Below are 21,249 nucleotides of genomic sequence, written 5' to 3'. Positions count from 1 at the left end.
GTACTAAAATATAAATCACCACACTCAGATAAGTGATTAACTTTGATAACATGCTATTTACAAAGTAAATGCAAGTTAGTAGCAATTACATAAGAAATGCCTTTTTATAATCACGTAAAACAGCCAAAGACAATAAAAAATTACAAACATGAAGAATTAACTATTCTTTTTCTTCTGTGATCCTCTAGACACACCAGTAGGAAATAAACATTGAAAATGACCATATTCTATGCTACTAAATCCTAATATGAAGTATATTAACTAGTGGTCACCAAAAGTTTACTTTTTGTGTATGAGAAAAATATCAAAATGTTGAACTATAAGATACTATAAAGAATAAATAACAACTTTAGATATTGCTCCTAGTTAGCATATATTTTAACATTTTTTATGGTGGGGAATTGGAGTTTCACTGTGTAAACAAAATTGGCTACAAACTTAAGAGTGTGTCAGAGTCTGAAACTGAGTATAGGCATTAGAGTCATGCAACACTGCATCTAACTCTTAAACACATTTTTTCACTAAAAATATCTTAAGCTTCTTTTATTGACTTATTTACTGCTTTTTTAAATGTTTATTAAGTATCCTGTTAAAATTTACTTCATTAAATATTTATGTTTATGAATCTCTGGCTGCATGTATGTATGTACACCGTGTGTGTGCCTTGTAGCAGTGGAGGTTAGAAGAGGGGTCAGATCTGGAACTGGAGTTAAAGGGGGCTAGGAGTCACTGTATCGGTACTGGAAATCACACCCAAATTATCTACAAGAGCAATGAGCACTCTTAACCACAGAACTAACTCTCCAGCCCTTTTCTGTTGTTTGTTTGTTTGTTTTTGTTTTGTTTGTGAGACAAGATCTCACTATGTCCTCTTGGCTAGCCTAGAATCCTGAATACTGGAGTTAAATTTGTGCCACTAAGCCTTGCTTAAATTTCTTTTAAACATTGGTTAGAAGATAAACTCTGGTTTATGCTAAGAGTTACAGAACCACAGAGAACTGGATATGCAGAGGGAGAGGCACAAGAATGGGGTACTGGTCAGCGAGGACTTCTGTACTGTCCATAAAGCACTAGCTTTGCTCTACAGCATGGGAGAGTAGGAAGAAACATGCAGTGGACTGGATAGTGTGACAGACTAGGGAAGAGAACATGAAATGTCAAGAATCTGGAACTGAATTACACACTTCATACATCACTAGGCCAGGGCTGTAGAGATGGTTCAGTGGTTAAGAGCACTGGCTGTTCTTCTCAAGATTGCCAGGACCCACAAAAGGAGCTCACAACTGTCTGTAGCTCCAGTGACAGACAGGGATCTAATGTCCTCTTCTGGACTGTACAGCATCAGATATGCATCGTGCTGGTGCACAGACATATATGCAGGTAATACATCATCACATAAATGAATTTTTTTTGTTTGGATTTGTGTTTTTTTTTTTTTTCAAGACAGGGTTTCTCTGTGTAGCCCTGGAACTCACTCTGTAGACCAGGCTGGTCTCGAACTCAAAAATCCGCCTGCCTCTGCCTCCCAGAGTGCTGGGATTACAGGTGTGTGCCACCACCGCCAGGCTATAAATGAATTTTTTAAAAAAATATTTTAAAAGAAATTCTGAAGTTTTCCTAGGCATGATAGCATACACCTGTCATCCTAATACTCAGAGAGCAAGGCTAGGAGAATATCTGCACTGGAGGCCAGCCTGGTATACACAGTAACTTTCATGCTAGCCAGAGCTACATAATGAAACCTTTTTTATTTTTAAAGATTTTTATTTAAAAAAAAATTTACTGTATTTTTTGAGAAGCAGTCTATAATTATTTCAGAGATATCAACAAAGCCAAGAAGAGATTTTAAGCTGAAACATGCTATTAACATGCTATCTTTTGTAAAAATTAAAAACAGGAGAGTATGGATGGAACAAAAAGCAAAAGTAGCAAGCTAGACACTAGAGAACACCAGCCTGCCCTCTGTCAGGAGACCTGGGTGACATGGAAATCCAGCCCAGGTAATACTGACAGACCTATAACTGGAGTTTGGCCACAGACAGTGTGATCAGCAAAAAAACGACAAACACACACAATGCTATCCAGAGGTTAAAACATGGGGCAATGACAAGGTAAATAAACCTCTGCAGTATGAATGTCTCTTAGCTATTCAAATACATGTACTATTAAGACTCTTCGTCCACTCCACTGATTCTATCCTTAATATTCCTTCTTATTTTAGATTTTGATACTTTCTTTTTATTATGTGTATGTACATGTGAGTACAGGTGCCCTCAGAGATCAGAGGCATCAGAGCTACCTACTACAGATGGGATACAGACTGTTGAAGGCAAATGAACTCTGGTACTCCGGGAGAACAGAAAGTGCTCTTAATCACTGAGCCTCTTCTCCAGCCCCAATGTCCTTCTCTTTCACGTTGTACTCCTTAATTAAACTAAAAGCTATGTACTGAGAGAGAAAGGCAGGCAAGATGGCTCTGAGGGTAAAAGCGCCTACTACCAAACCTAAAAGCCTGGATTCAGTCTAGGACTCATGTAGTAGAGAGAACCAATTTCTACAAGTTGTTCTCTGACTTCCGTCCGCACAAGGGCTGGGGTGAGCAGACAGTCAGACAGACAGATGCACGCATGTGTGCACAAACACACACACACACACACAAATAAATATATAAATCCATATGTCCGACATGGTGGTACACATCTGTAATCCCAGCACTTGGGAGGCAGAGACAGGCGGATTTCTGAGTTCAAGGTCAGCCTGGCCTACAGAGTGAGTTCCAGGATAGCCAGGGCTACACAGAGAAACCCGGTCTTGAAAAACAAAACAAAACAAAACAAAAAACATAAATAAGATGTGACTTACAAAAACATAAATAAGAGAACTGATATTTTTATTTCTCAGGCAGATCTCATAAATACTGAGTCGTCTATGAAAACCATTGCTTTCTATACTAAGTTTATGCAAAATTTTTCAACTACCAGAAAGGTAATTATAAATAGTATAATAATAAGCCTGGACAAAGAATGTCTTTCTAAGCAGAGCAATGAAGATTTCATTATAAGAAAAGAAAAAGGATATTACAAGGATATTTTTAATTATTTAAAAAAAGGAGTATCTTAAGCCTGGTGGTGGTGGCGCATGCCTGTAATCCCAGCACTTTGGGAGGCAGAGGCAGGCAGATTTCTGAGCTCGAGGCCAGCCTGGTCTACAGAGTGAGTTCCAGGACAGCCAGGGCTACACAGAGAAACCCTGTCTCGAAAAAAAACCAAATCCAAAAAATCAAAAAATCAAAAAATCAAAAAAAAAAAAGAGTATCTTACCTGAAATACCAGGACTTGAAGGATTTGATAAAGGTCTGGAACCTTCTAAAGATGGTTCTATTCCTTTAGAAAGGGATCCATCTACCAGAATATCAGCTTCATCAATATCATCACAGGTTCCTCCAATTTGGAGAAAATGGAGCTCACCACCTATAGTATTGTAAAATTTCATCAACAAATACATAGAAAACAGTTTTTCATTAAATGGAGTATTAGTTAAAATTCATAACTAGTTTTAATAGTACTTGACACCCAGATAAAGAACACTGGAGCAATTACCGGTGTCAAAGAATTTGGCAATTTGGTAGCAATAAACTACGACCAATAAAGTAAAGAAAATAACATACAGAGATTTATCTCAAGGCTACTAAAATGGTTCAGTGGTTAAAAGCACTTCTTTATGAAAAAGACCTGGCTTCAATTTCTACCACCTACATGGTGGCTCACACTATGTGTAACTCCAATTCCAGATCTTACAGCTTTGTTTGTCCCACAAGTACACAAGCACATGCACAAAACATACATGCAAGCAAAACACTCATACACATCTGTTAAAGGGTATTTATTCTCATACTCATTACATCATATAACACAGTAGTTTGGTACCTTTAACTAATTTATTTAACCTTTACCGAAAGCCTTTAGGAAGAGAGGGTCTTTTACTGTGATCACCTTACAGATGAGGACACTAACACAGTAGCTATATATATTAACATCCATAGCCAAATCTCTTAATTTCAGGGGTAAGAAAAATAAAGATATTTTTAATTTTTGATGTGCTCACAATGTAATTTTTACAAAGCAAGTCAAATTTCTAGTTTTCATACCTGTCACATAAAACGTACAGCAAACTCAGCAAAAATATGAGACTAAAACCAAAAATCCATGATTACAAATAATGTGCCATTGTAACATGAATTAATGTAGTTATACTTCCAAAAGAGTAGATATATATTGTGTGTATGCAAAATATATATCATGTATATATAAGCTTTAATAGTCATATAACTTATATAGAGAGTATGACATAGAGCTTTTCTGTCATATATATATAACATATATATATGCAAAAAGCACACATATACTGAAAATAACAAAACATAATACAAAAACTGTCATGATCAAGTCAGCATGGTACTGGAATAAAAAGACACAAATCAATAGAAGAGAAAACCTAAGGCATAACCCCATTCAAAAACATACAAAAAACATAAACTAAATGGTTTTAGAGAAAGTTGATGTCCAAATGCAGAAGAGATCATTATCTCTCATCAATCGTAAGTGTCAGCTCAAAGAAAATTAGACTTAATTTTAGTCCTAACCCTTTCTAGACATGATGAGTCATGCCTTTAATCCTACAGGTCAGAGACTAGGGGAGGAGGGATGCCCGAGCTGGAGGCTAGCCTGGACTGTACATAACACATCCCAAGCCTGCCTGGGCTACAGAATAAGATCCTGTCTCAAACAGCAACAATGGGGAAAAAAGGAAAAAAAAAAAAAAACTATGTAAAGTACTAGAACAAAACAAACAACTTTTTCAGAACATGAAACCTACAGAGACTTATTTTTCAGACCAGACCAAAAGCAAAAGTGAACAGGAAAAAAATAAATAATGGGATTACATAAAACTAAAAGGCTTCTATGTAACAACAATGTTCTAAGACAGCCAGTGCTACATAATAGAAAGACTGTCTCAAAATATGAAAAATAAAAAACACAATAACTAGTAAGAAACATCCAACAGAGTCCAGCCCTGACTAGAGAATTTGCATGAATAGGCAGAATGCATACATAAAAGGTGACACCAAAAATAGACAAGAAATCCCAAACACTCAAGAGGAGACAGAAACAGATCAATAGTTAACATTCACTGGCTGGTCTTCCAGAGGACTGTGATTTGAGCCCCAACACCCACAATATGGAAAAGGAAGTTCCTCAGAAAATTGGAAATGGATCTACCTGAAGATCCAGCTATACCACTCTTGAGAATATACCCAAAAGATGCCCCACAGGGGCACATGTTACATTATGTTCATAGCAGCCTTATTTGCGATAGCCAGAAGCTAGAAACAACTCAGATGTCCCATCACAGAAGAATGGATATAGAAAATGTAGTTTATTTACACAATGGAATACTAGTCAGCTATTAAGAACAAGGACATCCTGAGTTTTGCAGGCAAATGGATGGAACTAGAAAATATCATCCTGAGTGAGGTAACTCAGACCCAAAAGAACATGTATGGTATGTACTCACTAGTAAGTGGTTATTAGCCACCCCCCCCCCAAAAGGTACAGAATATCCAAGATACAGTCCACAGAATTCAAAAAGGTCAACAAGCTGAAGGGCCCAAGTGAGGACACCTCAGTCCCAATTTGGAGGGGGAAGAAAGCAATCCCAAGTGGGGAGGGAGGGAGAGAGCTGGAGAGAAAGTGGATGGAGGTTAGGGGTGCTGATCTGGTACTGAGTGAGGGAAAAGGACTGAAGCCCTGAGGGCTTATCAGAAAGAATGGAAACAGGCAACCTCAGGAAGTAGGAGGTTGGGGGAACCCTCCAGAATGCACCAGAGACCTGGGAGGTGAGAAACTCTCAGGATTCGAAGGGAGGGACCTTAGATGAAATGCCTGGCAGTAGGGAGAGGGAACTTGTAGAGCCCACCTCCAGCAGGAAGACAGGGTATCAAGTGAGGGATAGGATTGACCTCTGTGGTTGAATTAGGTAAAGGCTGGAAGAAGCTAAGGAGGAGGGTGACCTAGGAGGACCAGCAGTCTCAATTAACCTGAACTCCCAATATTTCTCAATCACTGGACCACCAGGCAGCACACACCAGCTTATATTAGGCCCCCAAAACATATACAGCCCAGGACTGCCAGGTCTGGGTTCATTCAGAGAAGATGCACGTAATCCTCAAGAGACTGGAGGCCCTAGGGAGTTCAGAGGTCTGATTGGGTGGGGCCTAGGGGGTTGGGACATCCTCGGGAAGACAGGGGTGTGGGGAGGAGGTATGGGATGTAGAACAGTCGGAGGGTGGACAGGGGATAGGAGAGCTGATAAAATCTGGAGTGTACAATGAATGAAACGAATGAATGAAAGACAAAAAGAAGAAAGAAAAACAAACAAAAAAGCAGAATGGAAATTTCTCAAGAAACTTTCACTGCAGAAGAACCATATATTCTAGCAATTATACTACTGGGTAAACTTTCAAGGGACACCACTGTGTCAAAGAAACATTTGCACATTCAAGTTCACATAAGTGCTGAATTCACAATAGACAACAACCTAAGCGCCCTTAAACTAATGAATGAAAAGTTGATACAAGTATATAATGTAATACTTCTCAGCCATAAAAAACAATGAAATCCTGTCATTTACAGTAACATGAACAGAACTAGACATCATTATGTTAAGCAAAACAAAATCAGAAAAGTACCTCAATGAAATGACTCCTGTGAAATGTAAAAAAAGTGATGTCATATAAGTTCACAGCAGAAGGGCAGTTACAGAGGCCATGGTCAGGGAAGAGGGAAACACAGAATGGTTAATCAATCAATGGACACTAATGCAGCAGCAAGTAGCTCTGGGGGACTACTATACACTTCACATAACAACATACATTAACATGTCAAAAAGCCAATAGAAAGGACTTCAATGTTTTTTCCACAAAGGCATGATGAATGAGGAGATAAATACAATTAACATGATTTAAATATTACTCAACAGTAATATATAGATATATATTACTCAATACACAGATGTATTAAATATGAGTAACAATGAATAACGCTTCTAGCTTGTTCATGTTACAATTACTTTTTAATAATAATTTTTAGAGCTAAAGAAATGGCAAAGTACATAAAGAGTTTGCCATGCAATCATGAAGACTAGAGTTTGAATCCCCAGAACTCAGGTAAGTGTCAAAAAGGTATGATGGCCACTTGCGATTTCAATGCTCAAAAGACAGGACTGTAGCACAAGCTGGTTAGCTACAATAGCTAATTAAAACCTGGACACAACTGAGAGACCCTGCCTCAATGAAGACAGAGAGCTAGAGAAACTCTCAGTATCAGCACTGGAACTACATACACACAAGCTTGCACATAGGGAAAACTATTTGTTTTAGCTCTCCAAAAGTTGGTGCTCATGGTACACCTGAAATCCCAGCACTGAAGAGTGCTCAAGATCAGCCAGGAAAACTAACTATCATAAGAGATTGCTTCTTGGTAATCCTACTGTCCTAACTCGAAGAATATATAAATCTACTTTCAAATTCTAACTAAATTGTATCTCATCAAAAAAATGAAATAATTAAGCCCTTACTGCATTTCTACACATATTAGGATCCTACAAGTATGTGTCCTGGGTCAAATTACTGAAGCATTTTGGGCAACTTATGACAAGATGGCAACTTCACAGATCCTCCATATTGACTACTACAGAGAATTCACTGGAGGATTCTTCAGCTTTTGTTATACTCTGACAGTGCAGTATACACAGTTGAAAAGACTCTTGACAAAGCACTGAACAGAATGCCTCTCTGCCATTCACTAACTAGCCCTTTGATTAGATACTCAACTCTCCTTCACATAAGTTTACTGATCTGCAAAATGGGCTCTACAAAAAGCAGATATGCACTATAAAATTGGTGTGATCACTAAAAGCAACAAACTAGCACATATGGTTGATAAGTAAAAATTCCCTGGAACCTCCTAGTACTTAAAAGAGCTACTCTGGGTCTCACGTGTCCTTCAAAGTTTTATCTTTCTAAAGTTAGGCTGAATTTTCCTATTTTGTGTCTATTTACTTTTATTTTAATGTTACTTGAAGATTTTCCCCCCTCTCTGGACATTAAAAGAGATTTAGCTCAAATTTGTAATCTGAATCAATTAATGTATTAGCTACTACCCTCTTTGGCTAAGTCCTAGGAATATACTTAACAAAAAAATTTAATAACTATCAAAAGCACAGATAGAGACTTGTGTAGCTTTTCTAAAATCCACCAACCCTTGGTTATAGTCATCTAGGCTTCAAGAACTGTGTGGCCCTATAATTCCAACTAACCTTTAAGAAATGTGTGGCCCTGTAATTCCAACTAATGGATTGATAGCAAAAAGTTTTGTTATGCCTCAAAAGGCCAGTGATATTTGTGAAAATCTATAATGCAGTTATTTGATTTACACAAATAAATATATGGGGAAATAGTACACAATGTCCAAAGGGGTCTCAAATGATGCAAAACTACTTTTTACCAGCCAGAGATTACAAGAAAAGTAGACCAAATATCTTACCATGTTACAAAACAAAACTATTTGTTGTTTTTTTCCCGTCTTTGCACACGGGTGTAGCAGTGGGGGACTCCCTGAATACAGGTGACAACATACACACACCCTTGCTTTGTAGCTGCCATGACAGGAACTTCCCTAACCGTTCATGTGCCCAGCTGTGACAAACTAAAATCTCTGAAACCATGTGCCCAATAAGTCCTTCCTCCCTTAGCAGTTTGTTATTTGTGCTCTCATATCAACAAACATGGACTCTCTTATCCAAGTTGCTAAGGAAACGAGGTCCACAAATGTAGGCAGTCAGTGTTCACAAAGTACCAAGATACCAGCTCCTTGAAATTAAGCAAAAATCTATCACAACCCAGGGAGGCCTCAAACTCATGAACCTCGAGTTTCACCATACTAAGTAAAATTCTATGCTCAGCTAAGATACTTTCTGAGGACTTACTAAACTATTTACAATAGATTCCTTCCCTAAGGAAGTTTAAAAAAACAAGTTTAAAGGAATTAAATCACTATTATCAAGAAAGAAAAAATAATCTCTTACATGGATCTAAAATTCACAGTAGATAATGTACAGAGACAAATGCCATAGGTTTTTCAGAAGAATCAAGCAAACAGCTCACCTTTGGTGCACGCACACAGCCTGTCTGTGCCTGAGCAGTAAACGACAGAGACAAATGTGTCCTGTTCTTCAGTGCCCTCCTTTTTGGGAGGCTCCACTTTGGCCAAAATTTCGAAGTTTGAAAGGTCTAATACTTTTACGTATCCTCCCTGAGTGGTTACTACCAGGTGTCCAAGAGTAGAAATGTCAGACTTTTTTTCTCTTTCAATCCCATTCTTTGAGGTCAACTGCATTTCCTCGGCAGGCTCTTCACAGTCATCCTCTCGATTATCCAGTATATCTGGTGGAAGTAAAATGAGCGAGGTAATTGTGTCCTGGGGATCTTTGATATGTTGGATTTTCACTGGCTCCTCTTCTAAAGTCACTATTCGAGTGGTATAATTCATCTTGTAAAGAACTAAATATCCACCACTAACATTCCTCTGTTCCGGCTGAATGATCAAAGGAGCCGGGACATCTGCTGGTGACTCATGTTGGATCACACTGATATTTGCACCATTCACTACAGCAAGATTGGATTCCAGATCACCTTTACGTCTATTACATAGTGCAGAGTTTAATTTATTTAAATTATTCAAGGCCTCGACTTGATTTATTGCACTCAATGATTCCACAGAGCATGTCCTCAGTCCTACCAACAAATGAATTCCATCAGCACAAGGAGTTATAGAGTCTATACAAAGAGTCTCCTCCTCTGCAAACTTTGGTAGCCTCAAGCACTGCACCAAAGTCCCAGGCTTGGGGAACACAGAGTTCCACTTCTCAGAATCAGGAGAGGTGAGGCTGGCAGCTGCATCTGCAAACTGCTGAATGTAAGTCACAGGCGGATCCTGTAACAACAACTGCTCCTGGTTATCCAGCTCCATTTCAATAATCTGCGGAACTGTAAAACCGTCATCATGCAAACTTTTACTCATAATATTGTTCATCTGTGAAAAGATTTTTCCTGCTTTCTCATCAGATTCTTTGATACTATAAAGAAGTAAAACAGGTAACGTCCTCCTGACCAGAGGAGAATTCAGTTCTGAATTTGTGCAGGATTCATTGTCAGTTGACCCTTGTTCTGATATACTTTCGCCCTGAGTTCTGCTTAAACCGTCCAGTGACCTGTGAGAATTACTACTAATGGGTGAGGTAGCAGGAGATTTATATGTTAATAAACCTCCAGCCAATAAACATGGGAAGGGAATGTTGTGTTGTTCCTGGTGCTTTTCCTTTGTCTTTTCACTCTTAGAGTTCGTTAAGCAAGGGTTCGCCCCAAGTTCTTCAAGATCCTTAACAGTATCTTCAAGCACATTAGCCACAATCTCCCACTGCAGTTTTTCTGGCTGCTGGAGAACGCTGAGAGCTGTTATATCAAGGCTTACTTCCATGGCTTCCTTCTGAGATGTATGCCCTTTGAGAAGAAAAATACAGCACATTAGATGCAGCAGCTATGGTCATGTAAACCACAATCAGTACTTCAGTGAGGTTTTTCCCAATTCATCTGGTCTATACATTAGTAAATACTAGAACTCAAAATATCTTATGGCCAGCAGGATAGATCAGTAGGGAAAGGCTCTTGCCCTGAAACCAGACTCAGTTCTATGATGACTGGGACCCACAAGGTAGAAAGGTACCTTACCTCCTATAATCTATCCTACTGGCCTTTACATGTGTGCATAGACAAAAATTAAGTGATATTTTTGAGGGTTTTTTTTTTGTTTCTTTTTTTCTTTTTTTTTCTTTTTTTTTGAAACAGTGTTTCTCTATATAGCTCTGGCTGTCCTGGAACTCACTCTGTAGACCAGGCTGGCCTCAAACTCAGAAATCCACCTGCCTCTGGCTCCCAAGTGCTGGGATTAAAGGCAGGCGCCACCACCGCCTGGCTAAGTGATATTTTTATATTCAATATTTTAAAAGAAATTTAATCAAATGTCAGATGACCCTACACATGAAAACTTTAAAAAAAAAAAAAAAAAAAAAGACTACTCAAGAAATTCAAAATTAGCAGGGCAGTGGTGGAGCATGCCTGTAATCCCAGCACTCTGGGAGGCAGAGGCAGGCTGGTCTACAAAGTGAGTTCCAGGACAGCCAGGTCTACACAGAGAAACCCTGTCTCGAAAAACCAAAAATCCAAAAATTAAAAAAAAAAAAAAAGAAATTCAAAATTATTTTCAACTCAAATACATTTTCTAGAGAAGTAAAGAAATTGACTCTTTAAGGCATGGTAAGGTAAATAAAGAATATATTAGTTATTGCTATAAATTGATATTAAAAGAACAGAATTTCTGGACTTCCTTTCTAAACCAAAAATATAGCCAATATTATTTGTTCCATAATTTATGCATTCTCTCAAATACCTAAGAAAAATATCATAATCTTAGTTCCTTTCTTTTTAATTCTTTACAGTTCAAAGCACCATTTCTTCCCTCTTGCTCCACAATGCCGGCAGTCACATAAGAGACAAAAACCTCAGAGACTATAGCCAATTCTCCATTCTAATAATGAACTGAAAATTCTCTCAACCAATTTTGATTTTTTTTTTAACTTTCCCAACAGTATGAATCAGTCAATAAAAACAATGGGGGAGAAAAAACACTCTAATGATAGGAAAAAATAAAGAAAAAAATTAAAACTACTTTTATAATTAGGTATGACAATAAGAGTCAAGGAAATATTAAATGATGTAGCTATATAAAAACTGAAAGTACAAATACGTAATGAGCAAGGGACCTGGAGAACACCACTTAGGTGTCCTGATACTATACTATATAGTCTCCTCAACATTTACTTAGTGTTACCCAGAATTTCCCACTCTCTGGAATTATTTGACTTTACATAATTACTGACCTCTACAACTTAAATATTTTCTAGCTGAAGCTAAAGAGCAATCAGGTCCTTCCTTCTGACCTCTGGGGCTATAACAACAAATCGCCATCTCACTGGATGGCACTGTCTACACCTACCTTCTGAGATTGGAAAAAAATAGAAAAGTATTTTTGTAACTTTAATTAATTAAAATATATATCCTTGAGATGCTTACCTATTGGATGTACTAAAAAACTTAGACTTTTTAAAGTTATGACAAAAAAATGTCCAAACAGAATAGTTGCAATCTATGTATGTATTAACTCAGAATAAATACACAAAGCACATAAAATAAGGACAATATTTAAAGAAAATGGTATGCACAATGAAGCTATTTAAAAAGAAACAATAAACTAGGTTGGGTGGCTCACTGCTATAATCCCAAGGCCAGTTTGTACTATACAGTGAGTGCTAAGACAACTTAAGATACAAAGTGAGACTCTGCTCAAAAAAAGCAAATAACTAGAAAAATAAACAAATGAAAAACACAGCAAGTGGTTCTATTATTCTACTTCCTCTTATAACCACTGAATGCACATCTGGGACACTGGATAATCCAATATGAGAATCTGACATCTCTAACTCTGTTCCTCCTTTTCAATTAATGTTTGCAGTACTCTGGAAGGAACACAGGGCTTCAGGCATGTCAGGCTACCACTGAGCCATTGAACTACAGCCAGGTCCTAAATTCAGTTTCTATCAGACATAAACTAGACCACATAATTAATTTTTTAAGCAATATGTGTGTAATGCAATACTTTCAATCACTCTGGGAAATCCTTCTGTCCCTTGCTTTCTTAAGTAGTGTCAAAGCTGGTTTCTAACAGTCACACTTCCCAATTTTGTCCTGGCTCTCTTCTAAAGCCAAAGTTCAATTTGTACTCGATTCTCCTGCCAGCTCTTGTTTCAGCCTTCATGAGAAGTCATGTCTCCATGACTCAGATATATGATTCAGAAACAAAACTTTTCTCTTTGAAATCAACTAGAAACTTTCGAAACTTATAATCTTCAAACAAAAACAGATGCTTCTTATTGTGCACTCTTAATGTTAATATTGCCTACAATTCTTTTAATTTTGTCATTCAAATTAATACAAATCACTTGGAGGAGTTCTAAAATGGCATCTAAAGTGTTTAAGATAATGAGACTACATCTTCAGGATAGACTATATCTCTCATTACTATCAGGGTTAGATGTTTATTCCAGAATCCTCCAAAAAGTTATGGATATAAAGTATTGGTTAGAACCTATATTTTTAAAATTAGTCTTAAACAAAAGTATTTTCCTATGAGTAAACAGCCTACTTACCCTCAAATACAGAAACTAGGGCTGAGAGGATGGTTCAGTCAGTAAAATGCACGCCTCGTAGGAAAACATGAGGGACCTGACTGCAATCCCCAGAGCCCACGGACAACAAATCAGGCAAGCAAGTCTATTTGTAACCAGCACTAGGGAGGCCAAGACGAGCGGGTACCTGGGGCTCACTGGCCAAACGGTTCAGTCTAGAAGTAGTTAACTCTAAGTCAATTAAAGATTCTGTCAAAAAGAAAGACACAAACACACACAGGTGTTTCCACACACATGAATTCACACTCATATACATACACATATTAAATACAAATAAAGAAATATAAAATTTTTAAGCTAAAAGGATTTTATTCCTTACTGCCATGATCTTTTAGTTCTATTCAAGACAACACTTCTTTAAAAACGTATTACAAGTACCAACAAGAATTTGGGCCCTGGATAACACCACACACCTTTAATCCCAAAACTCAGGGGACAGAAGCACAGAACTCTGTGAGTTCAAGGCTAGTATGATCTATACAAATTCCAAGCTAGCCAGAGCTATATAATGAGATGCTGTCTCAAAAGAAAATAATATATAAATGTCTACATATTAGAAACTGAAATACATCCTAAGGCAGTGTAGAAAAGCAAAGAAGCACAGATGAAAAACACAATGGTAACAGAAAAGTAAAGAATATAGACCAAATGCAAGTACTATTTTGGGAAATGAGACAGTGTCTGGCTATATAGGCCAGACTAGGTTCAAACTTACAGCCATCCTGATTACAACCATCACAACAAACTGTGAGATTGCCAGCATGCCGCTCAAAATATAGGTACTATTAATCCCCAAAATATATACCAGTATTTTAGACCAAAGGAAAAAAATAAAATTGTGGCAGACAATTAAGTTAAAACCAAAGAACTTAAGAAGAGATGAGGAGGCACTGAAAAACCCTTACTACAAACACTCTTTTAAAAAACTGAAGCCCACACAGTTAAATAACATAGGAGTCTTTCCTGTAAAAAGTCCAAGATTCCAGAAAGTCTCTAGTACACACCCTATTTCTCTATATACGATTAAGAAAATTTAACAGCATGCCACTTCTGTGTTTTTAAAAGGACAGAAAGGAGGAGAAAGCTAAACTGTGTGCACTGTGTTTCTGTGTGTCCACACACATCATGGAGCACATGTGGAAGCACTTGTGGGAGTCTCCTGGCTCTTTTCACCAACACAGGTCTCAGAGATGGAACTCAGGGCATCAGCATTAGCAATAATCACCAACTACCTGCTAAACCACCCTGCCAGCCTAGTCTAAACTTTCTAAACGGAATAAGTTCTTTACTTTTCTAAAATTATATATCTCTGTATCACTCGGGGCATTTTCATGTCTTTTTGTTTGTTCCAGAGCTAAGAACAAGTGTTAAACTAAAATCAGTACAGTCTTCTCCTTAGCACCAGCAGAAAAAATAATCGATGACAAATCAAAATTTAGAAAACATTTGCTATTTTAAAATAACTAGTTTTTAACTACTACACTAGGCAAACCCAAGCTTCTTCTAAAGACATAAAGTATGTTTCAAATCTTTGACATGTTCATGGCTATTATGACATTATAGTTACAATAACCATCACTTTATAAAAAATCAGCACGTCTCAGGTACTGTGAACAATTCTCTAATGCATGCTAAATATCATTATTTTACAATTTAGGAAATATAATTAGACAATAATAATAAGTATATTGGGATTTATACACTAATGTGATATGGCAGAGGCAGATGGCTCTACTAACTATAAGCTTGAAATAAGGCTTACTACACGACTCTGAGGATTTAAGTTCAGATTCCCAGCACCAATGTCAAGGCTAAGCATGGCATCTATTAGTAACCCCAGCTCTGAGGGACGCAGACCAGGGGGACCCTGCAGCTATTTGACTTGACCAGCTAGCAAAGTCAAATAGACACACTTCCAATTTAGTAAAAGACTGTTTTGCTGGGCAGTAGCACATGCTTTTAATCCCAACACTTGGTAAGCAGAGGCAGGCAGAGCTCTATGAGTTCAAAGTCACCTTTATCTACAGAGTGAATCCCAGGACAACCAGGGCTACTGGTTTTATACAGGTTCTTTATACTCAAAGAAGTTAAAACTGTAAAATCTCCAGGCAGTGGTGGCACAAGCCTGTAATCCCAGCACTCTGGTAGACAGAGGCAGGCGGATTTCTGAGTTCGAGGTCAGTCTAGTCTACAGAGTGAGCTCCAGGACAGCCAGGGCTATACAGAGAAACCCTGTCTCGAAAAAGCCAAATCCAAAAAAACCAAAAAAAAAACCAAAAACAAACAAACAAAAACCTGTAAAATCATAGGCATTGTGGCATCAAGTAGATGTTGACTTGTTTGCTCATGAAATACTAAGATAAAAAAAAACCCTATACAAAAATAATGTCTCAAAAGGGGTTTCATAACTAAGGTGGAGAAATAACAGACACTCAACAAATCAACCTCCAGCCTCCTAAAAGCACATGGACATATGAGCATGATCAAACACATACATGTACCCATAAAGAAAAAACTATGTAATATAACCATTTAGAGTTGCACTAACCTATCCTATGAATGATACTGAAAAACATGACACATGTAAGCCAGATATTGACATATGCCTATAACCCAACATTGAGGATGTTAAGGCAAGCAGCATGTAGAGTTCACTATCAGAGGAGCAAGCTCCAGGAGAGCCTGAGCTACATGATAAACCTGCTGCTTTTACCTTAGTATTTCAGGAACAAAAAAGGCAACATCTACTTAATGTCACAATGCCTATGAGTTTACAATTTCAACTTCTTTGAGAATAAGGAATTTTTATTTAAATATTACTGGGATTTAAAGAGCATAGCATACAAATAAAATAAGCACAATTTCCATTCCCTGAAATATGTGACAGGGAATACTTTATTCCCTTTGAATGAAATGGTTGTCATTTAAATTTCAATTATGAAACACAATGTTTTAATACTGAATTCAAGACCTCTGATAAACAGAACACTGAAATAGTGTGTATCAGTACAGACTTCGTTTCACAAGAAACTATGAATTAATTAGTATTAAGATTAACTTTGAACTATATAAATAAAAAGATATATCTAAGGTTTTTTACAAACCTGTCACAGAATCCGATCTGGAATGTTCTTCACTGTCTGAATCCTCCAGCAAATCATCACTTAAAAGACAAAGTAAGAACAATTTAAACTCAGACAAAAAAAAAAAAAAAAGAATAAGATAGTGAGCCTTACAGGCTAGGGATATACATCATTTACAATGTAGGAAACTAGATGTGTAAGACTTTGGGTTTAATCCCCAGCATGGAAAAAAAAAAAAGCAAAAACATGTATCACATAAGAAAGCAAAGAAGTCACAGCATAGCTGTGTGGCTTGTCTCTTGTGCTTTAAAAAAGGCAGGGCTGGGGATCAAACTTTATGTTCTATTAAAGCACTGATAACACTAAGCTAAGGGCTGGAGAGATGGCTCAAGAACACTTGCTGCTCTTAAAGAGAAGCCAGGTTCAGTTCCCAGCACCTGCACACATGACAGCTCAATTCTGAAACCTCCATGGGCACCAGACATGCACACGGTACACATACACACCAGACATGCACACGGTACACATACACACCAGACATGCACATGGTACACATAAACACATGCAGACAAAATAGTGAGACAGACACCCAAAATAAATAAATGTTAAAAACTTTTAAAAAACAAAACTGAGCTATAACTCCAGCCCTTAAATGTGGTGTTTAAACAACTATTACACGAATAAAACAATAGCAATATACAAACTGCTAAAAGAAATGTAATATAAATCAATTGATATAACCGATAAACAATTACAAATCAGTAAATGAATGTTTACATGAAAGTTTGTGTGGAAGGAAACCTCTAAAACTCTGTAATATTTATAGATCTAGGAAACTGACTAGAGATCATTTATAGCAAGCACAAGAGTAAGAGAAGGTCTGTCAAATGAAACTTGAACTTGGAGTAAAATATTAATAGCTATTGTCAACAAATTCAAGACTCTAAAACCAAAAACATTTCTATAAACATTATGTGTGTGTGTAGTGTATTATAAATCTATTTACACCAGAATTCATTTTTATTGTGTCTATGGCTTTACATTCAGTGAGACATTCGGGGTTAAGTCACAATTCAGGAGACAGGAATAAGGACAGACAATGATCTGTCCTTCGCCCTTCATTCAGGTGGCCAAGAAACTGCCAGATCCCCTCTTTGCAGCAACCTTTATTCATTCTCTCAGATATAACAGTTGAGCTCTGCCCCTACTGACCAGAGTATCACCAGTGTTTTTTAATTTTGATACTCTGATTACAAAACTAAAGGATGCATTTTATAGAAAGGCAATTCTCCTTTTCTAAAATAATACACTGTACTAAAATTCACAGTGCTTAGACATATACTAATGCTATCTTACATAGAAATAGAAGTCTCCACTTAAGATTTCTGCCAGACTATCAAGCATGTACCTGTCTTTCCTGCTACTTGAAAGGCTGAGGCAAAAGAACCTTTACTCAAACTTCCAGGACAGCCGGAGGGCCTTGTCTCTAAACTACCCCAACCTTTCTTGGAAAAAAAATAAAAAAAAAAGAGCCTAATATAACATCCCAAGGCAATGTTTAAACTTGTCGAGAGATGTACTAAGACAATGCGGAAAAGGTTCCGTGCCTTAGGATTTTTGTAAATAGTAGTAATAGATAAATGCAGTCAGTTCTATGATACACATGATTAGCTTTGTATTATTGTTGTTCAGTACTGAGCTTCCTGAATGTTGGGCAATTGCTCTACCACTGAGCAGTATCACCTGAAACCAACCCCAACTCACTATAATTTAAAATAAAAACAATGTAAAACAAGCTTAGGATCACCTTCTAATAGCTTCGAGAATTCAAAAGCTAACCAGAAGGTAAGATATGTAAAAACTAAATTCTAAGAAAAATACTGTACTTGGGAGCTAGAATAAACAAATCTAAAACAGGAACACATTAGGTTTCAACTACAAAAGAACTTTAGAATTAACAAGTACTGCACAGCCATACTGAGATAAAAGATAAAATACAGTTTTTTTAAGGAAAGAATTCAGAGGTCTTGTCATTACAGATCTGATTGGTCTACAAAAACTAATAATCTATTCCTAAAATATTTTATGATAAAAATTATAAAGCATGTAAATTGATCCAACATATGCTTTAAAAATTAAAAACACAGCCGGGCGGTGGTGGCGCACGTCTTTAATCCCAGCACTTGGGAGGCAGAGGCAGGCAGATTTCTGAGTTCGAGGCCAGCCTGGTCTACAGAGTGAGTTCCAGGACTATACAGAGAAACCCTGTCCCAAAAAAAAACAAAAAAAACAAAAAAACAAAAACAAAACAAAAAAAAAAACCACAAATAAATGCTCCCATAAGTGGTCAGAATGATTACAGGTTGTTGGGGATTGGTTCTAATGCTTTGAATTAATCTGGCCACCAAATTTACTGGAGGGAGAGTCAGTCTCTCTCTCTCTTATATTCATGAATCCAGAGAGCTCCTGGGCAGGTGCAGCAAGTGTCAGAAGTCAAAGAGGTTTAACCAAATAACCAGTACAAAAGTGGTTACCACCTCAACCAATCTGTCATTAACTACTGTGATATATTTCTGCTGGAAACTATACAAGAGTATAAACCTAGTGTGTGTGTGTGTGTGTGTGTGTGTGTGTGGTGTGTGTGTGTGTACACATATATATGTGACACACTTTCCCAAAGAGTAATGTGGTAATCCTAGAAGTCTATTTTTATGCAAATTTTAATCTACAATTTCAAAATCTAAAACAAAAGTTCTAATTAAAAATCAATGTTTAAAATGACAGGCCAGCTGGGCAGTGGTGGCGCACGACTGTATCCCAGCACTCTGGGAGGCAGAGGCAGGCAGATTTCTGAGTTCGAGGCCAGCCTTGTCTACATAGTGAGTTCCAGGACAGCCATGGCTATACAGAGAAACTGTCTCGAATCAAGCATTCTTAGTTCTAGTGCTATTAGCAAATGTGCTAATAAACCCAGACAACAACAGCTAAACAGCTTGCCCCTCAAACTTTCACGGAGATGTATAGTTACAAAAATAGTCATGAAGTTTTCATTTAGTCTATACCAGATCTCAGGTACAATTCCTTTAACTGCCAGTCAATTTCCACAAGCTATTACCATGGTGATCTATACAAACTTCCCATTTTGTATGTTGTGAATCACTAATTAAATTTCTTAATTTTCATTTAACAAAATTCTGTATTACTTAAAAATACATGTCACAGAGCGTAGTAGCACACCTTTAATCCCAGCACACCTGCAAAAGAAGTATGAGAATTTCTATGGATTTGAGGCCAGCCTGGTCTATGTAATAAGCACCAGACAAGACAGAGCTGCATATCAAAATCCTGTCTCAAAAAAGGGGGGGTTGGGGGACATGACTGGAGTGCAGCAGCAGTGGTATCAGTAACCCTGAACATCCAGCAGGTGAAAGGCAGATATTCTCCGAGTCACCGTTAACTAGGCTTCATCTCGCATTAGCACTGGTAGTCTTCACAGGGATAGCCCTGTTACTATCCGTCACTCGCTCGGGGGCTATACTAAATCCTTAATTCTGTGTATGGGAATAAAACTGAGCCATGTGAAACTGACCCGATTCCAAGTCAAAAGTGGAGATTCTTAGAAAACCAGGGTTGCCTGGACTTTGCACTCCCAACTCCAATAGAGCAGATATAGCCACAAGAGCCAAGAATCTATGGAAGAAGCTAAGGGCCTCAAACTCCACGTAAGCTGCATCCTGCAGTGAGGAGTAGAGAGATCTGCATCTTAAGCCAGTGCAGGTGCATCCTATCTAAACAAGGCAAAGCCCACCCAGGCACGGCTCCCTCACTACTTCTGGTATACTATTTCAAATGATCAGATCATCTTGCCTCATCTGAAGTCATTTGCTGCTCAGTGACATTCACTTCCAGAACTTCAGGGAGTAATAGAAGAGGAAAACCAGACTCATTTCAGAGGAATGAAATTCTCTGTGGAACTAGGAGATAAAAGGTAAAACTACAAATTTACTCCACTGCTTTAATATCAATGTTTCAACTTTCTTTTCTTGTTTTATTTTTGTGATGTCTTTGTTTAGATACCGAAGAGAGAACTAAGGACCTCACATATGGTACACACACACTCTAACAATGAGTTACAATGACTAGATGTTAGGTTTTAATGTGGCAATGGCTTTCTAAAGGCTGGAATTTACTTTTTCAAGACTTAAATAAATAGTTTGACATTTATTGCACAGAAATAAGACTGCTCCAGAACTATGTAATATATAATTTGACAGATGTATTTTAGCCTGTTCAATCTGACTGTGACTGCTAGGGCTTGATACCGGTGTGGCACTGTGTTTTTCAGCATGGTATATTTATCTTTAGACACTTGTCAGTATTTCTATCAACTCCTGTTTGTCTTAGCTATATAATAAAGGAAAATATCATGTGGAGAAAAAGTATATTTAACACACAGTGGCATTTCCTTTTGTATTTTTTTTTTTTTTGGTCTTTTTTTCGGGGGGGGGGAGGGGACTGAAACAGGGTTTCTCTGTGTAGCCTTGGCTGTCCTGGAACTCACTCTGTAGACCAGGCTGGCCTCAAACTCAGAAATCCGCCTGCCTCTGCCTCCCAAGTGCTAGGACTAAAGGCGTGCACCTCCACTGCCCGGCTATTTTTTGATCTATTGAGACAAAATCCTTACTTTATGTTCTAGACTGTTCCAACTATCAGATCCAATTAATCTGTGGTAATCTGAATGAAAAAC

At 37.6% G+C, this 21,249-nt stretch overlaps 1 protein-coding gene across 14 annotated transcripts in view; it reads right to left on the bottom strand.

Annotated features, from left to right (window-relative positions):
• Window positions 1–21,249, bottom strand: part of Birc6 (baculoviral IAP repeat containing 6) — a 178,184-nt gene that overhangs the window by 117,882 nt on the left and 39,053 nt on the right. For all 14 annotated transcript variants that reach the window (XR_007978414.1, XM_052186357.1, XM_052186360.1 and 11 more), the window contains exons 8-10: window positions 16,524–16,582; window positions 9,224–10,618; window positions 3,321–3,470 (exon numbers count right to left, since the gene is read on the bottom strand). Coding sequence is in view for 13 of the 14 variants with exons in the window: in XM_052186357.1 (XP_052042317.1) it covers window positions 3,321–3,470; window positions 9,224–10,618; window positions 16,524–16,582 (1,604 nt within the window). In the remaining variant the exon portion in view is untranslated. The remainder of the gene's footprint in view (window positions 1–3,320; window positions 3,471–9,223; window positions 10,619–16,523; window positions 16,583–21,249) is intronic.

This window comes from Apodemus sylvaticus, chromosome 6 (assembly GCF_947179515.1).
Source record: "Apodemus sylvaticus chromosome 6, mApoSyl1.1, whole genome shotgun sequence".
Taxonomy (NCBI): domain Eukaryota; kingdom Metazoa; phylum Chordata; class Mammalia; order Rodentia; family Muridae; genus Apodemus; species Apodemus sylvaticus.
This window is presented reverse-complemented; position numbering and strand designations above follow the sequence as displayed.